The 25,570-nt window shown below is 37.0% G+C and overlaps 1 protein-coding gene across 1 annotated transcript in view; it reads right to left on the reverse strand.

The window, feature by feature from the left end:
* LOC142353219 (uncharacterized) overlaps nt 1–25,570 on the reverse strand; it is a 511,758-nt gene that overhangs the window by 18,621 nt on the left and 467,567 nt on the right. Inside the window, exons 2-13 of the mRNA XM_075405449.1 lie at nt 14,445–14,508; nt 14,300–14,369; nt 13,946–14,191; nt 13,456–13,643; nt 12,570–13,074; nt 12,459–12,492; nt 12,001–12,250; nt 7,879–8,157; nt 6,877–7,527; nt 1,611–1,673; nt 1,003–1,446; nt 198–512 (exon numbers count right to left, since the gene is read on the reverse strand). Coding sequence (XP_075261564.1) covers nt 198–512; nt 1,003–1,446; nt 1,611–1,673; nt 6,877–7,527; nt 7,879–8,157; nt 12,001–12,250; nt 12,459–12,492; nt 12,570–13,074; nt 13,456–13,643; nt 13,946–14,191; nt 14,300–14,369; nt 14,445–14,447 — 3,048 coding nt within the window. The 5' untranslated portion in view covers nt 14,448–14,508. The remainder of the gene's footprint in view (nt 1–197; nt 513–1,002; nt 1,447–1,610; nt 1,674–6,876; nt 7,528–7,878; nt 8,158–12,000; nt 12,251–12,458; nt 12,493–12,569; nt 13,075–13,455; nt 13,644–13,945; nt 14,192–14,299; nt 14,370–14,444; nt 14,509–25,570) is intronic.

Consider the following 25,570-nt stretch of genomic DNA (forward strand, 5'->3'; position numbering starts at 1 on the left):
TTGAGCATTTCTTAAAATACAAAAATTAGGAAACTTTTGGGGTTCCGGAGAGAACAGCAAACTCTGTCACACAGATGTTTGGCAAATTAATTTTGAACTCATTAAGCTGCAGCCTCAAAACGGTTTACCGAACACAACAGAGCGATTTTATCAACCTCAATTACATTAAGCGCAAACTAAGATTGTCACAAACATACCTGCTCAAAGGCTGTTTTGTGCACGTTCAACACCTGCGCCCCTGGAACACCCGGTTCATCAGAGACCGGGAACTCGTCCAGATCCAGTCCGACAGAAGTCTCATTGAAACACTTAGCACAGTAAATATACTTCTCGCTCAGAATGCCTGTCTTGGGTGCGGTGTTGGTCCAGACGAAGTACTTGGCATCCCTGGGAATGTGACACAGCTTCTGGTAGCAGTAGATGGGAATGGGGCTGAATGTCAGGTGTTGGCCACAACAGAAGCCCAGATTGCGCATGGCCTCGTCTATCCGCTCGTAGAAGATCTCGCTTAGCTGAAATAGAACCACCCAAAATATTTCACCAAATTTATTGGAGATCAATGTTTGTTTGTTGGAGAAATTGAGTAACTATTGAAAGGGTTTTATTAAATCATGGCTTAGCTACCGAATCAAATCGTTGTTACTATCACGTGTGTTTATTTCATTTTCGTCATTGTCAATTTTTGCGGGAGTTCTTAAGGGCACGATCTTGTTGATAACACAACCTATTTAATTCCTTCAGACAACATGCTAGATCAATGATTTTAACCTTAAATGGTCGAATTAATACTGTTGGTTATTACTATTATCTCCATCAATTGCCCCCCTCCCCTCATTAGGGGCGAAATAACATTCTAATACCGACATAAATATGATATTATGAACATTATTCAATTGGAAGTCACAGCGTAAAATAGGGGAGCAGTATTTCAACTTGATGTAATAAAATAACACAATCTCAACCGAAGTTCTACTTTGAACATTTTTTTGCTTTAAGGCTCACCCTTGTGGTGCTCTTGTAGATCTTCGTAGCCTTTCTGTTATACAGCCATGCATTTGCAAACATGAGCTGCATGTGAGAAACAAAAACCCACGGGTCATCGCAGTACTTCTCTTCATCAAACATGTTCCTCCTAATCGTCGAGATATCCATCGGTTCCTTGACCACTTCCGGGTAATCTGTCAATCCCAGACTCTCGTAGTCCACTGGAACCCTGAACGGTTCACTTTCCGGCTGTCCAATAATATGCTGTAGAACCGGCCACAGCGATTGTCGGATTTCATCCAGAGAGAATTTCTTCACATGAACCTCAGTTTTGACTGGATCAGTGTCGGGTTCTTTCTTCACGTTACTTGACGGCGAACTAGATTCAGTTTTGTCATTTGGAGATGAGTTATCAGAGCTTTCTTTCGTGTCGGATGCAGGCTCAGCTTTCATTTCCACGTCCTAAAATGACCGTGCGATTAGGAAACCGAAAAAATTACAGCATGACTTTTGATAATGCAGACTTTTGAGAGTCAAAAAAAGTGTATGAAGAAAATTAATGAATTAGAAGTTGATTCAATAAAATAATCTTCGAAAAGGCGATAAGTGTAAAATGCGAAACTTACATTGTGCTCTTTCTTGATTCCAGCTGAATGAACATTTGCATCAAGGGTGTCCATTGGCTCATCCTGAAACGTTTTTATTATGAGAATTGAACGTATTTGCTTATTAACAACTTTAACTATTTGCTCTTGCATCTTGAATAATTTTGACCAATTGAAGAAAAATATTTCAGGCAACGAAAAACGCCACACTCTTTTTTTAAAAGTTGCCGTGGGTAAAAAGACCTTAAATTACAGAATGAAAGAAGCTAAATTCCTTAATGCAGTTTATAGCAGTTATCAGATTCAGTGATAACTTCCCCAATAAACCCAATTTGGGATTGCAAAAACTGAAAAATATTCCCAGCAGTTTACCGGAAAACAGCGGATATTGATTTCCATAACCCCGATTGGGATTGAAAGAACAGAAGAGAACAAATGGAAATAAGTGCTTTTTGTGCCAAAAAATTTCTAAAGTGCAAACTAGTTTGACGCCATTTCGTAGTTGGACATACTCCTATTTTTAATGAGGAGATACAGGGGCTAGTATCAGTACCAAAAAGCATTAGAGGGGTAACTGAGAAATAAGAACAAAGTACAAGTAGCGAACACCTAAAATTGGGATTTATGGGTTTATCCGGTTTCTATTTTTGATTTCGTTTTCCGATACCGACTCTATTGATTCTAGATTATTCTGCTGAGCAACTGCTGGTAAAAAGCACATTGAGCAGCACAAGAAAGAGTGAAACTAGCCTAGAGCATTTAAAAAGATTTCTCGCTTAATGAACAAGCTGTGAACTGAAAAGAGAAACAAATTTTTGTTCCACGAAGTAAAAAAAACATAGTCGGACAAGTCCTGAACTGCATTTCAAAAAAATTTCATTGCCCTAACAAAACCTAGACCAACAAATGGGAAACATTTAGAAAAAAACCGGATAAAATAAATAAACAGTAAAAAAAATCAAAGTCAAATTGCTGACAGTGACCAAAAAACTGAAAGCGATAAAACGGTTCCTTGTTAAAACAGCGTTTTCACTATATAATTAGAGGGGAAAATTTCACGCCAAAAAATTGTCCAACTGCTCAACTTCCTGTTTCAGCGTGACCAAAATTACTACTCCAATTTGACTTCCAAGAACCAGAATGTGTGGACATATCTTGGAAAAAGGCAGCCCCCACAAGAAATCAAATTCTACGAGATGTAATGATAGCCTCGCTATCGCTTAACAGCAATTAAAAATAGCCGGCCAATAGCCAATATTGACCTAACTGACCTTAATTAAGATTGAACGAGTAAGAAAAATGGAGAATTGAAAGCCAATTTTTTGGTGTCCAGAAAGGTTCTGAATGGGTTTGCAGCTTGTTTAGAATCGATAAATATGGAGGAATTAGCATCTAAATTGGAGGAGAAGTCGATAAGATGCCAAATCTTTCAGAAAAAGTACGATCAGAGAAAAACATCAGTACAACCTGCCCCATACAATGTCTCAAGTGCCAATTGAATAATCAAAATCGCAAATGCTGACTAGTAAAAATTCTATTCAAACTTGCAATAACAGTGTGAAGAAAAGCGAAAATTGCCATTATTACTTTCTCTGATAAAAGCTTCAAAACATGAAACTTGAGTTGTACTTGATAGTAAAGTTTAAGCACGCGTCTTAGTAAAGTTTAAGCACGCGTGGTACGCTGAAAGAAGCAGAACCTATACCAATTAGCCTTAGACCTAGTAATCGTATATAAATGTAGACAAACGTCTGATGAATTACTCTCGAACAAGCGGGGGCAGTTTAATTTAGAGGGGTTGGGGCGTAGGCTTAGAAATGTTTTATGGGTGTAAAAAAAACACCGACCCCACGTAGGTTCGATCAAGGACCCAAAATATTCAAACACTGGGCTACAGTGTCGTGGATTCGTTTTCGCTCTTATTCGAATTTTTAATAGCAACAAAATTTATTTCAGAAAGGGCAACTTAGATCACTCCAAAACTGCAGAAATCAAGCGTAAAAACTCACAAGTCAAAAAATGTTCCAGAACAAAAGCCTAAAAACGGTCAAGTTAAAACTTTGCAAAGCATGCGTTTACAATAATTGCTTCCCATTTCCCCATTCGTTCCAGAGCAATTAGAAAACTAGCAAACTCAAGTAATAGGCGTCAAAGAGTTGAGTTTAATCGATTATCCCGACCTTGAATTCGTTTTCCGACCTTGAAAGCCTTTAACGTCGGATGAATTGCTCTCGAACGACAGGCGAGGACCACTTTAACTGTGTAGCTTAGAAATGTTTTAGGTGTGCAAAAACTACGACTTTTTAGGGGTTCGAACCTTGATCTCCAGGATACACGTCTGACATCTTTACCACTAAGCTACCACGGACTCTCAAACGGCTCCTCAACCCTTTTATAGTAGCAACAAACAATGAGAGCAAATGAGAACATACCCGGCAGATTGCCGGAAAATAGCCGCCGTTGATTCCCATAACTTTATTGGGATTGAAAGAAAAGAAAATATCAACAACAATTGATTTTTGTTTAAACATTTTTAAGTGCGATTTATTTTGATGTCATTTCGTAATTGAACATACTTCTTTCTCAGTGAGCGGCTACAGGGTCTAATATCAATAACAATAAGCATTATAGTAACTAAAACTTATGAGAACAAAGTTCAAGTACCGGGCATCTAAAAATGGGCTTTATGGGGTTTATCCCGTTTCTAATTCTGACTTTGATTTTTTTTATACTGAATCTCTTCATTTTGAATTGCTTTGCTAAGCAGCTGGTTTAAAAAGACTTTGAGCAGAATGACAGAAGAGTGAAACTAGCCTAAAGAAGTCAAAAATAATTCATGCAAAATGTCGAAAAAGCAGCAAACATGGGTAAAGCGAAAAAAAGTTCGACGAAATAAAAAACATAGCAGGACAAGTCCTGACGTACAATTCAAAGAATTTTCATTGACTAAACAGAGAAATAGACCTAGAACGGACTATGAATGGATTGGTAAAACCATTTAGAAAAAATCCGATCCAAAAAAAAATCGAAAAAACAGTAAAAATCAAAGTCAAATTGCCGCATGTGAACGAAAAACCACTAGCGAGAAAGCGAATTTTTGTTCAAACACCGTTTTCTCAATCTACTTTAAATTTGGAGCGAAAAAAATTCACGCCGCAAAACAACTCGCCTTTTCGCTCCACTTCCTGTTTCGACGTGACCAAAATCACTACTCCAATTTGACTTCGAAAATCATGAAAATGTGTGAACAGATCTTAAAAAAAAAGACAGCGCCCCAATACAATTCAAATTCTTTGAATTGTAAAAAAATAGGAGCGCTATAATAGCCGGCTGAGAAGATGAGGGCGGCTATTAATCACTCAAAAATGAAGTTATAATAACGGCTCTTAAAACGAGTTCAACAGGATGAGAAAAAGATACCAGCCTAAAGAAATCAAACAATGCCAACCAAACTGCTGTCAAACAACAGGCTGGCAAGCGCTTGGCTTTGATAAACGCTAACTTAAGCTAACTATTTTTCACGAGCAAAATGGAACTGTCTACTCGGTTGTTTCGGTAGTTCCGTAATAAAGCTCTAAGAGATGTGCTCGATGCTCTAATTCGGATATTTACGTAATGATCACGTGACTGTGCTTGAAGTCAATGAACTTCTGGCGTTTATCGAGAACCGCGAAACGAATCGAGATATTAAGTCAGAATTTCGAAGTGACTTCTGCACAGTCACGTAACCATGCTTAAAACATGATACGTTTACGTTTAAAATGACGGAAGTCATCTTCTGGCTTAATAGGAACTTTTAGCATTTTGACTTCTGGCGCTGCAGACTTTCGGCATTTTAAAATATGCACCTGTGTTACACATTATTCCATTTCTCAAAACAAAGTTACAAAAATTCATTAGTCACACGAAAAAGGGGGTATAAAGAGACAAATAGCCGGACCAGAAAAGACACTACAAACTGTTTGAGAGCAATTTAAAATAGCTGTTGTCAGAAAATAGCCGCAATAGCTTCGTAGATCTGCAGTCTCAAAAACAGTAGACACACCAATTAATACTCTTTTCATTGAAAGCTGAGATGTTATATTTTGATTGAATCTGAAAAAAAAATTATTGCTACCTCTATCAGCTGCTCTTAAATAAATTCCATTTAGAGTGACACATTCACTTGACCTTATCTCTTTGAAATAAAGTAAATAAAAGTTAAATTCGAAGTGAGGAAGTCATTTTTGAGACTGCTGTAAGTCACGTGTGACCAAAAATTTAATCACGCGAATGAACAAAAAACTCGCTCCAATAAGAGCGAAAAATGACGTCACGCACGCGTTTCAGTTGAAATTGCATGAACGAATGAACAAAAAGTGGCTGTGACGTCATATGGTCGTAACAAAAATCTTGAGGAAAAAAAACATAGCAGGACAAGTACTGACGTACACTTCAAAGAATTTTCACTGACTAAACGAAAACTAGACCCAGAACGGACTATGAGTTAATTGGAAAAATCATTTCTAAAAAACTTAGATAAAAATTAAAAAAGAACAGAAAATCAATGTAAAAATGCCACACGTAAACAAAAAACTATTAGCGAGAAATGGAAAATTGATTCAAACAAAAAACTAGGTCTAGAATCAACTATGAATGGATTGGGAAAACCATTTAGAAAAAATCCGAACCATCAAAAAATCCAAAAAACAGTAAAAATCGAAGCGAAATTGCCGCATGTGAACAAAAAACCACTACCGAGAAAGCGAATTTTTGTTCAAACACCGTTTTCTCACTACTTCGAAATAAGAGCAAAAAAATTTCACTCCGCAAAACCACTCGCTTTTTCGTTCCACTTCCTGTTTCGGCGTTACCAAAATCACCACTCCAATTTGACTTCAAAAATCATGAAAATGTGCGAACAGATCTTAAAAAAAAAGACAGCGCCCCAATACAATTCAAGTTCTTTGAATTGTAAAAAACCAAGAGAAGGCCACTAATAGCCCCAGGTATCGCTGTGCGGCTATTAAAAACGTATCAAGCAAAATGATGAAAAATTAGAGAAGATAGTGACACGTTTTGATCGACGAAGAAACAAAATATGAAGAATCTGGATAATAGCCAATTGGGACAATGACGACGCTATAAATTATCAACTTTATTCTATGGCATCTCAAACGACGTCTGATGTCTATTAAACAATTAGTATAGGTAACTCCCATTGGCACATAGTTCAAAAAATTCCTGCTAAAAATGCGCAGAATAACTTGATTTCCATATTTTCATAAAATCTAACAGAAGTAAAAACCTTGACAACTGGCTCTTGTTTGACATGACCAGTGATTTCTTTGGAAGGGTCAGTTTCTGAAGTCGAAGAAGACTCCGACGATGTCTTGCACTCATTTGTACTCACACCATCTGGCACTGGCATTGTCGTGGAATTCACAGGTGAGACATTTTTATCTGCACTGGTCGTCGTAATTACAGAAGAGTTGTTTGTTGATTTCGCAGAGGCAGCAGCAGCTGTCGTCACGTGCGAAGAGGCGGATGTTGTTATGGAGTTTGATTGGTCGTGAGAAATGGAGGCACTGTGGGCGTTATTGTTATTTACGTTACTATATACAGGTGTCGAGGCGGAACTACAAACAGCAGTGGCGTTGACATTACTCCTCGAGTCGAGAGAAGAATGGTCGGATGTGGGAGTGGGGTGGATCGCTCCAGGGTAGCAACCCGGACCCGTGGCTGAGGCGGGTTGGAGAGGAGTAGAGATGTGTCCAGAGGATGATACAAAAGAGGCAGCAGAGGTCGTTATGCAGACGGAGTTCGCATTGGAGGCTGAGTTTAGTTGTTGTTGTTGGGGCTGTGGATCTGTCCCAGCTCCTCCCGGGCGACTGTTGTTGAGAAGGGAGGAAAGGATGGATCCATTTGAGCTGACAGGTTCACACTGATTCATCACATCCTAAACATTGTAAATCAGTGATATCGAGTGAGGGGGAGGGGGTCCACGAAAGCTCTCGAAAAGTCACGTTGCTGATATAAATTCTGTATCTTTTCGGTTTGTACCCTCCCCCAGCTTAGTGGTTGCATATTATTTGCACCCCCAGAAGCACGTGCCATATTTTTTTTACATAATGATTTACTATATGCTGACACGTGCTCTGTAACTGGGGGTGCATAACGTATTTGGGGGGGGGGGGGGGGGGGGGCACAAACGGAAAAGATCTAAAATTCTATTTAAAAAATGTGGGCTATCGATTAATCGGCTATTTCGCAGACAAACGCAGTCAAAGCTAACTAAATTTCAACTAACATTTGACGTATTCATATGCATGGTAGTGGGCATGGCTTGACTTGACGACAGGGGTCCAATGGTGCAGCCTAATCCTTGGCCACCACTGCTGTTGTTGTTGACAACGGGGTTATTGGCAGCCACGGCAGTCGCAGGAGCCACAGCTTCCTGCTTCTTTTGCAGTTCATCCATTCTCTTTTGGAACTCGTAACTCTTCCTCGCCATCATCTCAAAGTAGTTGTCTCGGCTAATCGCCTCATAATAGACGTCTACTTCAACTTGTCGAGTCAAATATATTACCTGAAAAAATGCAAAATCTGTTAAAATCGAGCAGTTTACTAACCAAAACACCAGATTAATTCTTCTAGGGACACTTTTCTAGGAAGCATTGTCATCTAGGGAAACAAATCAAAACAAATTTTAGAAGGATAAACAAAAATTGCAGGATTCGAGATAATTCTTTCTTAAAAGTAACTTTAGTAGAGTTCATCAAGAAAACGCAAATTTTGTATTTTATCTTAGCTCCCCCCCCCCCCCCTTTATTCTTACACACAAGACAGATTAAAACATCGGAGTTGTACGAATGGTTCAAGACTATGCAAGACTATCAAAGTTTAATTAAACGAAGAGTTTGCTTTTCCTCATTCTGCATTTCTCATAAAATTAGTTTGATTGTTGAAAATATTAGGCCAAAACTAAGCTTCAAATACTGTAGAAGCAACGTTGATGCCACTAAAACAACTGTAAAATATCAGCAAAAATATTGAAACTTTATTCGACGGAAATCAACTTTTTCGGAATGAGCTGTCAATTAATGAAAATTATTACATATTTAATGCATTGCATTACTTAGCTCACAGAAATCATAAATTATTAAATCTGATTAAATTCATGCCTATATCTGGATAATTAATTTCTATAAAGATAACACCGATATTTTCAAAACTTTGCTGCGATATTCTTGCAGTTCTTTTTTGACTTTCACAAAATGCCTTTTATTATTAATATCATATCACAATGCGGTGGCAAAAAATTTTCGGATTCTTTAATTCAAATATGTCAATTATTCTCAATCTGGAGACAGAATAAGAAAAAAATGCAAAAAGAGATGTTTATGACTATTACCTATTGAAATACTTCTAAATTTTTTCCTAAATATTTTCAACTTTTTAATCTAGTCATTAGAGAACCGTACACTTAGTACAGCTCCACGAGCTTTACAAGTTCATCCCGTTATTGACAGAAAGTCCAGTTAAACCGCTCAAACGAGCGAAAGAATGTTCGAGAAAGTTCAAGCTAAAAGTCAAAAGTCACGGCTCCTCAAAAGTCAAAAGTCAAGTTGTGCAAGAGTTGTTAATAAATTCAGAAAGCATAGTTGGCCGATTGCCGTACAAAAGCCGCTAAATAAACTGTTTAGACACATTGAGAAAAGACAGACAAAAAGCGCTTCCAATAATGATATTCTAATTTTAATTTCAACCCATATTTTCAAACCAAATTTCAAGCACTAATGCCCTTAAAGTAATATAGTACAGCTATTGCCATGTAAATTCTAAGCTTGGGCTGCCTCTATTAAATTTAAATTAGAACGCGCATTCTCAAACTGGATTTAATAACTAGATCATTTATCGTTTCATTGAGTGAGCTGAGTCATTCATCATTAAAAAACTTATCACCCTACAGACCTAAAACCGCATCCTAAGGAACTAACAAATGACATCATGTACAACAATTCAGCTGCTCATTGAAAAAGTCATGAGAGAAATTTGCGAATTGACTCCTCGGTGCGTGATACATGGTGGTAACAAAACCAAGATGACGACCAAAGAAAATGTGAATTTCAATCCGGAAAATTGAACAAACAAACCAAAAAGATATCAGCAATAGCCTCCCTATCACTTCGCTGCAATTAAAAGGCCCTTGTTAACAATAACAGTCTAGACAATGCAAATTAATTATAATTTAGGTATTCCAGTGCACCAAGGAAATAAAAAGTATCATTTTTAGGCATCAAATTGTTGCGAACCGCAGCAGACCACTGTGCTTCGATATGCCTCCTACTTCACTGAGGGGTAAAATCTGACATGTGCAAAGCACGCCCTACCGCCTGCCAGGGACAATTATTTAACATAGCGAGCAGATAGTTGGAAAATAGCTGCGGTTAACCACACTGACCCACCTGCGATTTAAATAGTACAAGAAAACTGACAACCTTATTTTATTTTATTTTCTAAAAGTAGGGTAAGTTCAGCCTCTGAATTGGACGAGACTAAGATGACTACTAATACTAATTACATTACACTCTAAAGAACTTTTTAAACTTAATGCACTGTTTTTAACCATTAACTCATTGCCTGGGATTTTTTCGGTTTATCCTTTTCCTTCTGATTTCACTTTTTGACCTTGCACGTAACCGAGCAACTGTTTTGAATGAAATCTAAATTCCATGCACTTGAAACAGTGAGTGCGGTAAATCAAACAAAAAGGTGGTGACATATGAGAAATAAAAAAAAGGCAAAAATTTTTTGAAAAACAAAGCCGGAACCAACTCAAAGTAAAATTTGACTTTGACCGCTGCCCCAAAGCCCACTTATTTGTGTAATTTAAGCTAATTAAAAGTATACCCAGCAAACAAAAAACAAAAAAACGCCACTACTGATTTCCATTACCTAGATTGCAATTGAAATTACGGAGAATTGAATTTTGTAGAAACATTTTGAAATTCAAGCTTTATTGTATTTTGTAGTGAAACATACTACTGTCTATTAATGGAGGATACATGGAGGACACACCAACAAACATTACACCTGGTAACTAAGTAACTAAAACTAATTAGAACAGACGATAAGAATGAATTAGAAACGAGAAGAATGAAACTAGCCTAGATAATTCAAACACGGAGCATCAAAAACTGTTTCATGGGTTTATCCCGCTTCTACTTTTGCTTTCATTTTTTGTTCATTTTAGATTTCTCTGCTGGCCAACTGCTGTTCAAAAAGACTTTCAGCAGAATTAGATAAGAGTGAGACTAGCCTAGAGAAATTTAAAAAATTGTATAGGGAAGTGAAAACAATTAAGAGCACTATAATAGCCAACTGAGAAGATGAGGGCGGCTATTGCCTCATCCTTGATGGAATAGCACTTTGAGAAGAATGAGCGAAGAATAAAAGTAGCCCAGTTAAATCAAAGATTTCAAGCAAAATTTTGAACAAGCTGTGACTTACGGTTCAGCGAAACAAACTTTTATTCGACGAAGTGAAAAAACATTGCAGTACAACTCCTGACGTACAATTCAAAGAATTTTCATTGACTAAACAAAAAATAGACCTAGAACGGACTGAGTGAATTGGGGAAAACCATTTCTAAAAAATCAGGTAAAAAAAAACAAAAAAAAACAGAAAACCAATGTCAAAATGACGTTAGCGAGAACAACAAACCACTAGCGAGAAATGTAAATTTGGTTCTAACAAAAAACTAGGCCTAAAATGAACTATGAATGGATTGGGAAAACCATTTAGAAAAAAATCCGATCCAAAAAAAATCTAAAAAACAGTAAAAATCAAAGTGAAATTGCCGCATGCGACACAAAAAAAAACCACTAGCGAGGAAGCGAATTTTCGTTCAAACACCGTTTTCTTTCTACTTAAAAATTAGAGCAAAAAAATTTCGCACCGCAAAATCGCTCGCTTTTTCGCTCCATTTCCTGTTTCGGCGTGACCAAAATCACTACTTCAATTTGACTTTCAAAATCACGAAAATGTGCGAACAGATCTTAAAAAAAAGACAGCGCCCCAATACAATTCAAATTCTTTGAATTGTAAAAAAAGAAAATAGGGCCACTATAATAGCGGCTGCTATGAGGGCGGCTACTAATAATAAAAATAGTCAAACTGAATTTCAAAATGAAATTCATCCCAATCAAATGAGCGTTTCAAAAGCTTTAATATGGTATCACTCGTTCTAGGATGCCTAAAAAATTTTCCGATTTAGTCACACTTAAATATCCGCTCATTTACAAACAACAAGATCTTAAAAATTGCTGCAACCCCAACAGTTGTTTCAACCTTAACAAACAAAAGTTTCAACATCGTTGTACAAGGAAGAAGTATTCTAAATAAACTATAGCACAAATAGTCTTCTTACTTGCTGAGCCTGTTCGTCATTGGCCAGAAGACAGCCCTGTGCGGAGTCTGTGTTGGATGGAATGATGGCGCTGACCATATTGGCGATGCACGATAGACGCGTCTTGTCGTTCAACTCGAACCGAGGGTTCCGTCGACCTACCGAAGCAGCACCGCTGGCCGAGGAGCTGCTATTGTCACTTCTGTGCCTCAGAGGCTCATCCGACATTATCCACTCCTTCAACTTTCTTTTCAAGCTGTCGTTCGTCGAACTAAACCAATTGCTTTCAAAATTACAGCTCTCACTTTCACTTCAACTTGACCAAATTGTTTATCAATTAATACTGTTGGTTTTCAGTCTCGTATCTAGTTGCTTTTAAAAAATTAAACGACTGTAATTATAACATAATTTGGAATAACATAAATCGGTCTTCATTTTTTGGGAAACGGTTCAGTTTGTACTTCAATCAAACTAGTTACCTTATATTGTTTTGGGCGTTGTTGGTTGCAAAGGCTAAAACAATAACAACCCTCTCAAACAAGTGATGCAAAAAAGAATTTTTGAAAACATGCAGCGATAATTCGACAAACCTGGTCTATTCCTGCGTACTGGTTCACAGTAGATGCAAGACATGTTTTTACAGTTAGAGTAATGATCGCGGGCCCACCTAAGTCCTTGGCATGAAGGCACACCACAAAAACGACTATTCGCACATTGTTGCAAATGTTGCAGAATCATTCTGCTTTGCGAACAATGCGGAACTTTGCACGTCGAAGCAGGTCTGGAATTGTTTGCATTTTTCACGATACAAACACTCGAATGGCAAAAGAAAAATATAAGTTGCTGGCGTGTTAGAGTGTCTTTTTGAGAAGCCGTGTGGTCAACCGGCGGAGAGGCATAACTTCTGCCAGGCGCTGGCCCTGACGACTGGTGATATACTGCAGCAGAGCCCATAGGCACAAATTGTGTTGTGTTGTTGTTGTTATTGTTATTAGAAGACGTGATGTTAAAAGCTACACTTGGATTCTGAGGGCCGTTGGCATGATACATATTTCCACCACCAACAGCTGACGAGTTAGGGTTAGGAATAAATTGCTGAAACATTGCAGGTGTAAGAAGTGTACATTTGCTATAGTTTACCATTAAGTTCTAATTTCATTTTCAAAATTAGTCCATTATCAAAATGCTTCCATTTCTCTTCTTTCATAATTTAATTTAAAAAAACCGTCAAATAAAAGAAAGCGAAAGAATGTACTAAGTTCATAAATATAAAACACAACCGACTAACGTCGGAAGAATTGCTCTCGAACGACCAAATTAAAAATGTATCACAAACGATAATTTTGCCCATTTCTTTCTTGATGCTATATTTTTAAATGCTTACGTTTTTGTAGGAACTAATAAATTTATTATTTACTATTATGTGCGCTTTAGCGCTGAATCAACTAGAGGAAACAAAGCTAAATTAAATCCAACCTTGTTAATATTGAAATTGACGTTAGCAGTTGGCATCTGTGAAGAAAAGCCTGAGGTTTGCATGTTTGTCATCACGACAGATACTTGTCCACCTTGAGAAGAGAAGCCGAGGTTTGTGTTAGAGGAGAAAACTCCATTCATAGAGACATTACTCGTTACAGAAGAAGGTTGCGGAGTCGAAGAGTTGCCTTAAAAGCAATTGTAATTAATTGCACAGCTTAAGTTAAGCACTGAGAGTCAATATGAGTTAAATTTTAGCGTTAATAGTTAAGAGTAATGCGAATATATACATGTTAACGATGACCTTAATCAGCAAACAAACCCGGCTACGAACTATAATTAAAACTATTTTTTTCTGTGACTTAACCTCTTAAGTGAGTAACTCCTATTTAATGGCAAGAGGATCACATTTGAACATACAAGAGTACTACTTTAAAACTTAGCACTATATTTAGAAGACCAATTGGGTTCAGAGACAGATTCCACCAACCTCCAGATTGATATCCACTTTCATCAGTTGACGTCGAAGATGTCGAGAGAGCTGTCATAGAGCTCGGCGAACTGAGCTTTTCGCTGTCCACGGAGTTGATGTTGAAAGAAATTGTTGTCGAGTATTGCTGTCTAGAAGCTCCATCAACATCCTCAATTGGAGTTAAAACCGTCGTCGAATTGTTTTTTAATTCTCCTGGAAAGCCAGTTGATTTCTTCCCGTTATCAAACTTCTCGGAAAAGTTGTCTGAACATTCAAAACAATCATAAAACGAGAATCTTGTAACTCAAATTAAGGTTAAATTTTGGGCATATTTTTGGACAACTTAGGGTATACATTAATTATTGTGCTTACTTTCTGACAATTTAGGTCGTTTACTGTGAGGCCCACCAAACCCGTCGCTCGAATAAGGGTCCTCCGTCATCTAAATAGAAATTCATATGCGGAGGAATTTTGTAATGACTAACAGAAATTGAGATATAAAAGATTAACACCTTACCATTTGTATGCAATTTTCTTCTACACAACAACATACGTGAAATAAACAATCATCGGATACATCTGAAAAGAAAAGATGCATGAATCCATCGTAAAATGGCAACGAAACATTGACAAGATCGCAAACCATTACATTCCGTAACTAGATTTAACCAAGTTGGTTTTAATCAAACGCGATCAATCCTCTGCACTTTTAACTCGGGTCCTAATAAAAGGTGATTCACCTTTAGGAGGGTTCCCTCTGATCTATCTCTAATTCTTCTGAACTCTTCACGTAATTTTAGTATTATGAATCAGAGAACTTAATTCTTTCTTTCTTTACTTTTGCAATCTTCAGTTTGCTTCTGCAATCAACAAGTTTACTTGTTCCATGTAATTCGTGTCGGTTAATAGCTCTTGATAAATGTCCCGGTGTACGACCAATAGGAATTGGGGAAGTCATCAGGCGAATTATTGCGCGAACTATTGTCAAATGTATTAAAACCGACCTTAAGATAATAGGTGGTGATCAGCAACTATGTAGGAGTCAAAAAGGAGGAATTGAACATATTATATTATCCATTCATTGAGAGGTGCTCTTAAAGACAAAGATTCACAGGCGATCTTGCTTATGGACGCAAAAAACGCTTTAAATAGTCTCAACCGTGATCTTGCCTTAAGAAACATCGAGAAATTATGCCCTTCTCTCTATCATTCTATAAGTAATTGATATCGTGAACCATCGAATTTGTTTATTAACAAACAAACAATATTCTCCCAGGAAGGTACAACACAAGGCGAACCACTTGCTATGTCGATGTATGGAATTGCCATTATCCACTCAATTGAACTTCTTGACGATTGCTTCACAGTTCAAAAACGGTATGCGGACAATGTCAACGCTGTCGGCTCGCTTGATAACTTGGAAAAGCTTTTTGACTCAATGGAAAAACACGGTCCTGCTTTCGGTTCCATCATACCAAATGCCAAATCATTACAATAGAACATCTTTTTGAAAAAGCACAGCAGATTTTTGTTCACGACGAAGTTGAAATAGTTGACGGTTGTAGAGTACTTGGTAGTGTAATAGATTCTGATAATGCAGAAAAGAAATTTGAAGAAAGATCATTAAAAGAACAGAAATTGTTGTTAAGAAAGCTGGCCGCTCATGCCAATGTTTCAACTCAAAATGTTCAAAAATCTGTCACTTCATCAGTTCAGCATAAATTGACCTTCTCATCACGTACAACAACCAATATTGAAGACTTTTTGTGAGTGTCACACGTATTTAAAAAAGATTAACTAAAAACCTTGGGTTTCAAGTTTAAAAATTTAGTTTAAAACTTGATTTATTACCTGATTTATGGCTGACACAAGGTTGATAATTGTCAGAAAAGACATAAGACGAAGCTCGGGCTTCGACCGAAATCAAGGAAACTGACATATCTTTGTTGACTAGGTTAATTTACCACGATTATAGAACCGATATTGGGTACCGACCAAAGCGAGGATCAAACTCATGCATTGAACACCAAACTTAACATCAGCGCTTAGCAATCATTCAAATCTTAATCTATTTAAACTAACTTTTTTTTCTTTTTAATCTACTTAACAATTTAACTTCTGAATTTGCATTTTAAACAAATACTACGCTCAATTGTACTAAGTACTACGCCCGTGCGCCAAAGACATAGAGCATTGCGCACGAGCGGCTACTATGCTTATAAGAGAGGGTGAGAAATCAATCAACGATGAGCTATTGCCTAACCTATTAGGGAATCATGCCTACAGTCCTTAATACAGGGATATCTTTTCGTTGCCGATAAGGGAAGGTGGCTTGAACATTATTAAACCTGATGACCGCCCTCAGGAATATGAACGATTAATTCAATTGTGAAGACCCTCATCCCGATCTCTGCCCCAAGCCGAACTAACGCAACAACAAATGTTACATGAAAAAAAGGAGAAAGAACTTGCTATCAAATTAAAGAAGACAAGAACTAAGAGCAAATTGAATAGGAACGAGATTATATCACTTGAGTTATCTAGTAAAAAGGGTGCATCAAGCTGATTGAACGCTATTACAGTGAAGCGTTATCACTTCGACCTAACGAAAAGCGAGTTTCGTGATGGTATTGCCATTCGCTACAGCTGGGAGCCAGTGAAGATGCAATTTCTAAGCAAATACAATGAAAACTTCACTGTGGCACATGCCCTCCACTGTCTGAAAGGAGGATAAACGCACATGAGACATTATGAACTCCGCGATTCATTTGCGAACTTGTTAAGTGATGTCTATTATGATGTCGAGATCGAACCCCATCTTCAACAGTTGCAAGGGGAAACCTTTGCTCTTAAATCAACGACAACTGATGATGATGCAAGATTAGGTATCTAAGCCAACGGTCTTGATAATATAAGTTCAACAAGTCTTATTTTGATGTGAAAATTTTCAAGCCATTGGCAAAAAGCTGCCCTGAAACTGAAGCCACTTCTACAAGTACCATGAATCTAATAAAAGGAATAAATATGAACAAAGAGTAACTGAGGTTGAGAAAGCAAAATTTTTTTCCGCTTATCTTCGCAAGCACTGTTGGAGCTAGCCCATCAGCTTCAAAAGCGCTGAAACAAAAGTCATCAAAGCTTTCTGCACGAAAAGAGGACAGCTACGCTGATATCATATCGCATCTAAGACAAAAACAGCTTTGCTCTCCTGCGGAGCTCTGTGTTCTGCATTCGTGGGTAAAGGACACATAGGTGGCGCAAAATTGCAGATACCTCGATGGGAGGTTGTTTGAAGAAGGGATGCTGTTAGTTTGACTCTTCTGCTTCCGTCATTAATTGTTTGTTTTCTAATGCTGTCTGTCTTTTTACTTCCTCAGCTGACGTTCGTATATATCATTTTATTGATAGATATAAACAATACGAAATGCTTTATGAAAGCGTAGTGCTGTGAGGCCCCCAGACCAGCCAATATTAATCCAGTGTTGGGCGTTTATTCCCTAATTTATCTATTTTCCCATTAAATAGCGTTTGCTATTCAATAAGTTAGTTTTTCAGATCGTGCTTTGCTCAATCAGTCAGGGAACCCGTGACAGAAAACACCCTGAGACACCCGTCAGTCATCAACATCGCAAAATATTTGAATTACGTCTTTATGTAGACCGTATTGAAAAAACATTAACATAGAACCACATAAGGCGAAGAAAAATTAATACACGCACGTCATCACAATAAATGCACGCACTTCATCAACATCACCACTTTGTTTCATTTCAAATTTTTCACTTTGTTTCAAATATACAAAAATATCCGTTTAATGATTTTTACTCTATGTACTGCCGCAATGTTTTTTAATGGAGGTTGATCCCGCGCTTCAAGGCGAACAGATTTCCAGCTTTCTCAAGGAGATTGCTCATCGGATTATTGCGGACGAAGTACCTGGACCGTGAGCAAAAAACGGCAGCGATACACTCAATCAGAGGTGCTAATCTTAAAGACCTGACCAGAAACCTTCAACAATATAAGAAAAATTAAACTGCAACCGTAAATGGTCTTGTACACTATAGAGCGAAATGTTGTTTACGCAGTGAAAATGCACATCATGTTGGGTCTGTACAAAGCGCTTGCTAAGCCGGTCCAGGTTTATGAACTCAGTTGTATTCAACTAACTAGAGCAAACATGAGAAATCTTGAGAAGTTTGAAAAGAGAAGTCGAATGGAAAACGTGACATTACGAATACCAGTACTTAAATGGCTTCAAAATTCCAAAAAAACTGCCTTTACCCATGTACATTTAGATGGTTGAACTACTGATCCTGTCAAAGCTAATCTTTGAAGATAAGGAACTCTTAGAAATACCTGCTTTGATTGAAAACCGAGGACGAAGCCCAGATGTGTTTAGTCTGAAGAATTAAGAACTGAGAAAGCAAGAAAAAAATTTCATCTTACGAATAACCGAGAGTATCAAACAATATGAATTTTTAAATCAATTTTTTTCAAACCGTGATTGTCTGAAAAGCAGAATCTTAGAAACAATGCTCAATTTTGTAAATTACAGCTTTCTTGTTGATAACGTCTGTATGTAGCAACACGCTTGCAGTCGTATCATGTGCAGAAGTAACTGGAACAAATTTTCATACAAATTTGCAATAGAAATGACTCCCCTCAGCCAGCGACCTTAAAATCTCCTCTAGACTAACAATCATAGACTAACATCAAACAAATTTCATCCTTTTTTCATATTCATTTCCAAAACCCCAAAAATATCATTGCATAAATAATAAAATTATCAACCAAAATTAAGCTCTATATAAATTAATTAGCGGTCTTATACATGCGTTTATTCCCTAATTTATCTATTTTCCCATTAAATAGCATTTGCTATTCAATAAGTTAGTTTTTCAGATCGTGCTTTGCTCAATCAGTCAGGGAACCCGTGACAGAAAACACCCTGAGACACCCGTCAGTCATCAACATCGCAAAATATTTGAATTACGTCTTTATGTAGACCGTATTGAAAGAACATTAACATAGAACCACATAAGGCGAAGAAAAATTAATACACGCACGTCATCACAATAAATGCACGCACTTCATCAACATCACCACTTTGTTTCATTTCAAATTTTTCACTTTGTTTCAAATATACAAAAAAGTCCGTTTAATGATTTGTACTCTATGTACTGCCGCAATGTTTTTTAATGGAGGTTGATCCCACGCTTCAAGGCAAACAGATTTCCAGCTTTTCAAGGAGATTGCTCATCGGATTATTGCGGACGAAGTACCTGGACCGTGAGCACAAAACGGCAGCGATACACTCAATCAGAGGTGCTAATCTTAAAGACCTGACCAGAAACCTTCAACAATATAAAAAAATTAAACTGCAACCGTAAATGGTCTTGTTCACTTTAGAGCGAAATTTTGTGTACGCAGTGAAAATGCACATCATGTTGGGTCTGTACAAAGCGCTTGCTAAGCCGGTCCAGGTTTATGAACTCAGTTGTATTCAACTAACTAGAGCAAACATGAGAAATCTTGAGAAGTTTGAGAAGAGAAGTCGAATGGAAAACGTGACATTACGAATACCAGTACTTAAATGGCTTGAAAATTCCAAACAAACTGCCTTTACCCATGTACATTTAGATGGTTGAACTACTGATCCTGTCAAAGCTAATCTTTGAAGATAAGGAACTCTTAGAAATACCTGCTTTGATTGAAAACCGAGGACGAAGCCCAGATGTGTTTAGTCTGAAGAATTAAGAACTGAGAAAGCAAGAAAAAAATTTCATCTTACGAATAACCGAGAGTATCAAACAATATGAATTTTTAAATCAATTTTTTTCAAACCGTGATTGTCTGAAAAGCAGAATCTTAGAAACAATGCTCAATTTTGTAAATTACAGCTTTCTTGTTGATAACGTCTGTATGTAGCAACACGCTTGCAGTCGTATCATGTGCAGAAGTAACTGGAACAAATTTTCATACAAATTTGCAATAGAAATGACTCCCCTCAGCCAGCGACCTTAAAATCTCCTCTAGACTAACAATCATAGACTAACATCAAACAAATTTCATCCTTTTTTCATATTCATTTCCAAAACCCCAAGAAAATCATTGCATAAATAATAAAATTATCAACCAAAATTAAGCTCTATATAAATTAATTAGCGGTTTTATACATGCAACCTTTCAAAATGTGTCCCATACCTCAATCTCCCAATTAACTACTTCTATATACATGGTATACACTTTTCTTTCTATGGTAACCATATGTTTGTTTGTTAGTTAACCCCGCATACTAGCAGTCTCAATTGGTTAATAAAATAGGCGTCTTAAAACTACTAACACCTTCAATTAGATTTATCCCACTGACTAATATCCGAGAAGTCACACTGCTAAAAATGTTCAAACAATCTGAGAGGTGCAGGGACTAGTTGTTTCTCATGCGCCACCCATCAGCAAAATATTATTAGTGGATTCACAAGGAGGCGAGAACATCATGAATTTTGGCCGCAGAAGCTGCAAAACGGAAGCAACTCCAAAATCTTCAGAGATAACAGCGTTAAACCGTGCCGTGGTTGATTGCCAGATTGCACATTTATCTGGGGAAGCCTTTTCTTAACTCAGCAGCTACTCAATTAAGCTTGCCGAAAGCAAATAGTGCTTATAAAATACATCTACGGTTAAATTGTTCAATGGAAAGCATTTTTTACGCTTTTGAGAAACAAAACATTACCTAGTTGACCGATACTGTGATTGAAAATTTTCTGCCACTTTAAATGACTCTAACGCAGAAACGGCAATGCACTGCGCAATGGTAATGGCTCATCTCAATCTTTAGGAACAAACACACAGGAGGACAACTAAAAAATTTATTGGAAGGCGTTTAAACTAATTGATAAATTGGGATCTAGTTTTCTTTTTTCTTCAAGCAATTTCTATCCAGGAAGGTGAAAATGAAACTAAAGCGACACTATATGTCGTTGAACGCAAAGAACCTGATAAATTCATGCCAAGAGAACAAATCTCCAATTCTAATCGAAATCATAGTGGAGAAACAAAATGTGATTACCTTTATTTAACTGAAAACTTTTATAAAAAAAACAGTCCAGGATGTCTTACGTGAGAAACAATCCAAAAAGCCTAATTTGAGTAATCTATGACAACTCAAAAACTTTGCAGAACCAACAGTCCATTTCTGAAAAACTCATTGCCTCAATGATTACAAAATCTCCCGTGAGACGACACGGATGCCAGCAATGAATCTTCCAAATTGGATTCCAACGAATGCCGAAAACTTCTCACATCCTAAAGGTGGCTTCGACCGGTCTATGCCAAGTGATATTTAAACAAACCTTAAGCATAGCAAGTTCTGTTTTGGATTTTCCTTCCTCCGTATAATCCATGTCATTTGAAAGCGCTTGATAAATGTCCCGGTGTAAGACCGATAGAAAGTTGGGAAGTTTCAGCGCGAGGTACTTGTGTATAGGTCAAAGGAAGGAACAGAACATCCCATTTATTGACTGAGAGCTGCTTTCAAAAATACGGTTTCGGGGGTGATCTTTCTGTTTGACGCAAAAAGGCGATCAATAGTCTCAACCCTGAAATTTCTTTGAGAACTATCGGAGAAATTTTGCTCTTCGTTCTGTCATTCGACAAATAAATCACATCGTGGAACATCAAATTTGTATATTAACAAACAAACAAAACTCTCAGGAAAGTACAACCCCAGGTGACCCATTTCAATGTCCATGTATCGAATTACCATTATCCACTTCTGTTGAACTTCTTGACAATTGTTTTTTTGATTGAAACTGGTATGCAGGCGAAAGTAAAACTGTCGGCTCTCGTCATAACCTGGAATAACTTTTTCACACTTCAAAAAAAATTAATCCTGTTTTTGAATACCATCTTACCAAATGCCATATTATAAACAAAGAGCAATATTTGAAAGAGCACAGCAGATTTTTATTTACTATGAATTGGAAATAATTGACTGTTAGAGAGTACTTGGTATTTTAATAGTTTCCGAGTATGCAGAAAACAAATGTGAAGAAAAATTTTTCAAAAAGCAAATATCGTTAGAAAAGAACTTGAATTGCATGCAGTTTTTTTGCCTTAAAATATTTTGAAAAAAATTCTTCATTTCATCCATTCAGCATAACTTGACGTTCTTAGCTCAAACAAGAAGTGCTATCCAAGAGCTTTTAAAATAATGTTAGAAGTCGATCAATTTTCAGCTATTACCGGAACTTTTAAACAATCCCGCTTAATGTTTTAAAAAAATGGACAATCATTCGTTTTAAAAAAATGAAGGGTGGCTTGCACATAATTTAACCTGAAATTTCTTAAGAAAATACAAAGATTACTTTAATTTTCCTGTCCGTTATCCTTATATTTGCTCAAGCCCAAAATAAAGCAGTAACAAATCGTACTTGAAATTAAAAACAAGAGAAAGAGCTGGATATCAATTTGAAAAAAAAACAGTAATAAAGTGTGAGTTGAATGTGAACTAGATTCGTTTGCGGGATTTAAGTTGTAGAAGGCAAACATCAAGCTGTTTGAACGCTATTCCATTGAAGCAATATCACCTCGATGTAACGCAAAAACAATCTTTTATTGGCATTGCTCGTCGCTATGATTCCGACCCAGTTAAGATGCCATCCTTATCCGTATGCAATGAAAAATTCACTGTGGCACAAGCCCTCCACATCCTCATGAGACAACGTAAACTTATCGCGATCTTTACAAAGTCGTTAAGTGATATCTGTCTTTAAGTTGAGATTGCACCTAATCTTCAGCCGTTGCCGGGGGAAACATTGCAATTACATCATTGGCAACTGAGCTTATTCCAAGATTAGATGTCAAGCTCAACGGACATTGGAAATCCAGGTTCAAAAAACATAAATTGATGCTAAAATATTTCATAAATTTGCAAAAAAATTGCCATAAAAGCGGTAGCAAAGCCTAGAGATATCACGAATCTAATAGAAAAAACCAACACGAACATATTAATCGATGTTGAGGAACAATATATTCTCTTGATTTGTTCTTATGCACTGATGGAGCTGGACCATTGGCTTAAAAAGTGCTGAAGTAACTGCCATCAAAGTTCTCTGCGCAAAAAGAATACAACTATGCTGACATCATAACTAAGGACAAAAATCAGCTTCGCTCTCCTAAGGAGTTCTATTCTCCACACTAGAGGCTCAAAGGTACATAGTTGGTGCTGAATTATTTATGCTTCAATGGGAGCTGTCGTTGAAGAAGAGAGGCGCATGTTTGTTTGATGCAATCATTTTCGTTCGCCATTAGTTTTTTGTGCTCTAGTGCTGTCTTTCGTTGCCATATGAAGTTGAAGTCTTGAGTTTTCAGCCCCCTAGGTTCATTAACCCGTTTACCGCGGAAATAACGCGTCATATTTTGATAGCTTTCCCATTTAGGCTGAAGATCGTTATAGTTTAACTTCTATTTATTTTTCTCATTTAATGAAGTAACTGCATTTGTAGACTACTGTCCTTGTGCAAATTGTTGTCAGAACAGATTTGCTCGGAATAAAAAACCAGCATATTTGCTTAATTTAATTTTGATTAAAACTCCCTATTATTTTGCTTTAATGTTTAATTACAGTGTACAAAAGTTCCATTTTGATAAAAATTTTTTCAAATAACTTCGAGAATCTGATTGGTTCCTCTTGCTCTGGTAAATTGTTTTGTGTTTTTGCCACACAAGCTCGTGATCTAACAGGAATGTCGTATTGCGAGTCATTATAGAAAAGCGTAGAAGCATGCCGTGCATTTAAACGTACCGGCAAAACAATAGGGATTTTAGTTTTATAAAACTAAGGGTCCTATTGTTTAAATTAGGAAGTTTGCCTCCTAATTTAAACAATAGGACAATACTCCATTTAATGAGGTTTGCCTTAATATGTATCCGTTTGCATTTAATAAATGTTGCATCCGATGTCTAGACGTCGCGCTCCCTGATAAAGACCACTACTGCTCAATGCAATAATTCTCAAATCATCCGGGAAGTTTTAGCGTCTGGAAGTTTGGCATAGCGTCTGTGAGATTGCTGACAGAGACAAACAACAATAGGGGCCTAGGATCAATCCTTGCGCCACGCCACTGATTACACGTGCGAGATATAGACGTTGATTGCTCATTTAAGCAAATTACTGTTTATTGTTGAGGTAAGACATTATGAGGCTTGAAATTTCTCGTAATTCAAAACCTTTTCTATCAGATGGTGCATCATTTTGGCAAATGTCTTTACAATTTCAAAGTAAAACTGTAAGATCCTATATTTTGTGTCAAGATAGTTTTTGTAAATAGAACACAAAAATTCAATGGCTGCAGATATATTTTTCGCGCAGCTAAATTGAAATTTATGCAGTTTATTTGGTCAGTTTTCAGAGAGTGCGTCAAAATTCATTTCGATAGCTTTACGAACAGAGCATTAAAAACTTATTGGTCGATAACAGCTATACCTGCTTTAGCTCTATCTTGGAAAATCATGGAGATTTAACGTTTTGTCTAATCGTTCCGGAGAACAAAAAAATGACTATCTGCTTCAAAAACAGGGGATAGTAATTTGCTCACATTTTAAGGCATTTCTTGACCATAGCATTTTAAATGTTGCCAGTTAAAGTTCAATTATAAAATAATTGCTGATCAAAAACTTTTCCATTATATCAGATATCAGGATTTTTTAAATTTTTTTGAAGCAAGATGCCATCCTTATCCGTATGCAATGAAAAATTCCGTTGGCACATGCCCTCGACAGTCCGAAATTATAATAATACATCCTCATGAGACAACGTGAACTTATCGCTATCTTTGCAAACTTGTTAAGTGATATCTGTCTTTAAGTTGAGATTGCACCTCATCTTCAGCCGTTGCCGGGGAACCTTTGCAATTACATCGTTGGCAAATGAAGATGATCCAAGATTAGATGTCAAGGTCAACGGACTTTGGGAATCCAGGTTCCAAAAATCATAACTTGATGTTAAAATATTTCATAAGTTTGAAAAAAGTTTGCCCTAAAGGCGGTAGCGAAGCCTACAGATATCACGAGTCTAATAAAAAAGAACAAACACGAACATAGAACATAGTAATCGATGTTGAGGAAACAATATATTCTCCTGATTTGTTCTTATTCACTGATGGAGCTGGCACATTGGCTTTAAAAAATGCTGATGTAACTGGCATCAAAGTTCTCTGCGCAAAAAAAAATACAACTATGCTGACATCATAACCAAGGGCAAAAATCAGCTTCGCTCTCCTTAGGAGTTACATCCTCCGCACTAGAGGCTCAAAGTTACATATGTGGTGCTACATAAATTATGCTTCAATGGGTGCTGTCGTTGAAGAAGAGAGGCGCATGTTTGTTTGATGCAATCGTTTTCGTTCGCCATTAGTTGTTTGTGTTCTAGTGCTGTCTGTCGTTGCTGTATGAGGTTGAGGGTTCAAGCTTTCAGCCCCCTAGGTTTGTCAACCCGTTTACCAGGGAAATAACTCGTCAAATTTTGATAGTTTTCTCATTTAGGCTGAAGATTGTTATAGTTTACCTTCTAATTATTTTTCTCATTTAATGAAGTAACTGCATTTGTAAACTTTTGTCCTTTTGCAAATTGTTGTCAGAACA

This window comes from Convolutriloba macropyga, chromosome 14 (genome assembly GCF_964194025.1).
Source record: "Convolutriloba macropyga chromosome 14, txConMacr16.3, whole genome shotgun sequence".
In the NCBI taxonomy this organism is placed as follows: Eukaryota; Metazoa; Xenacoelomorpha; order Acoela; family Convolutidae; genus Convolutriloba; species Convolutriloba macropyga.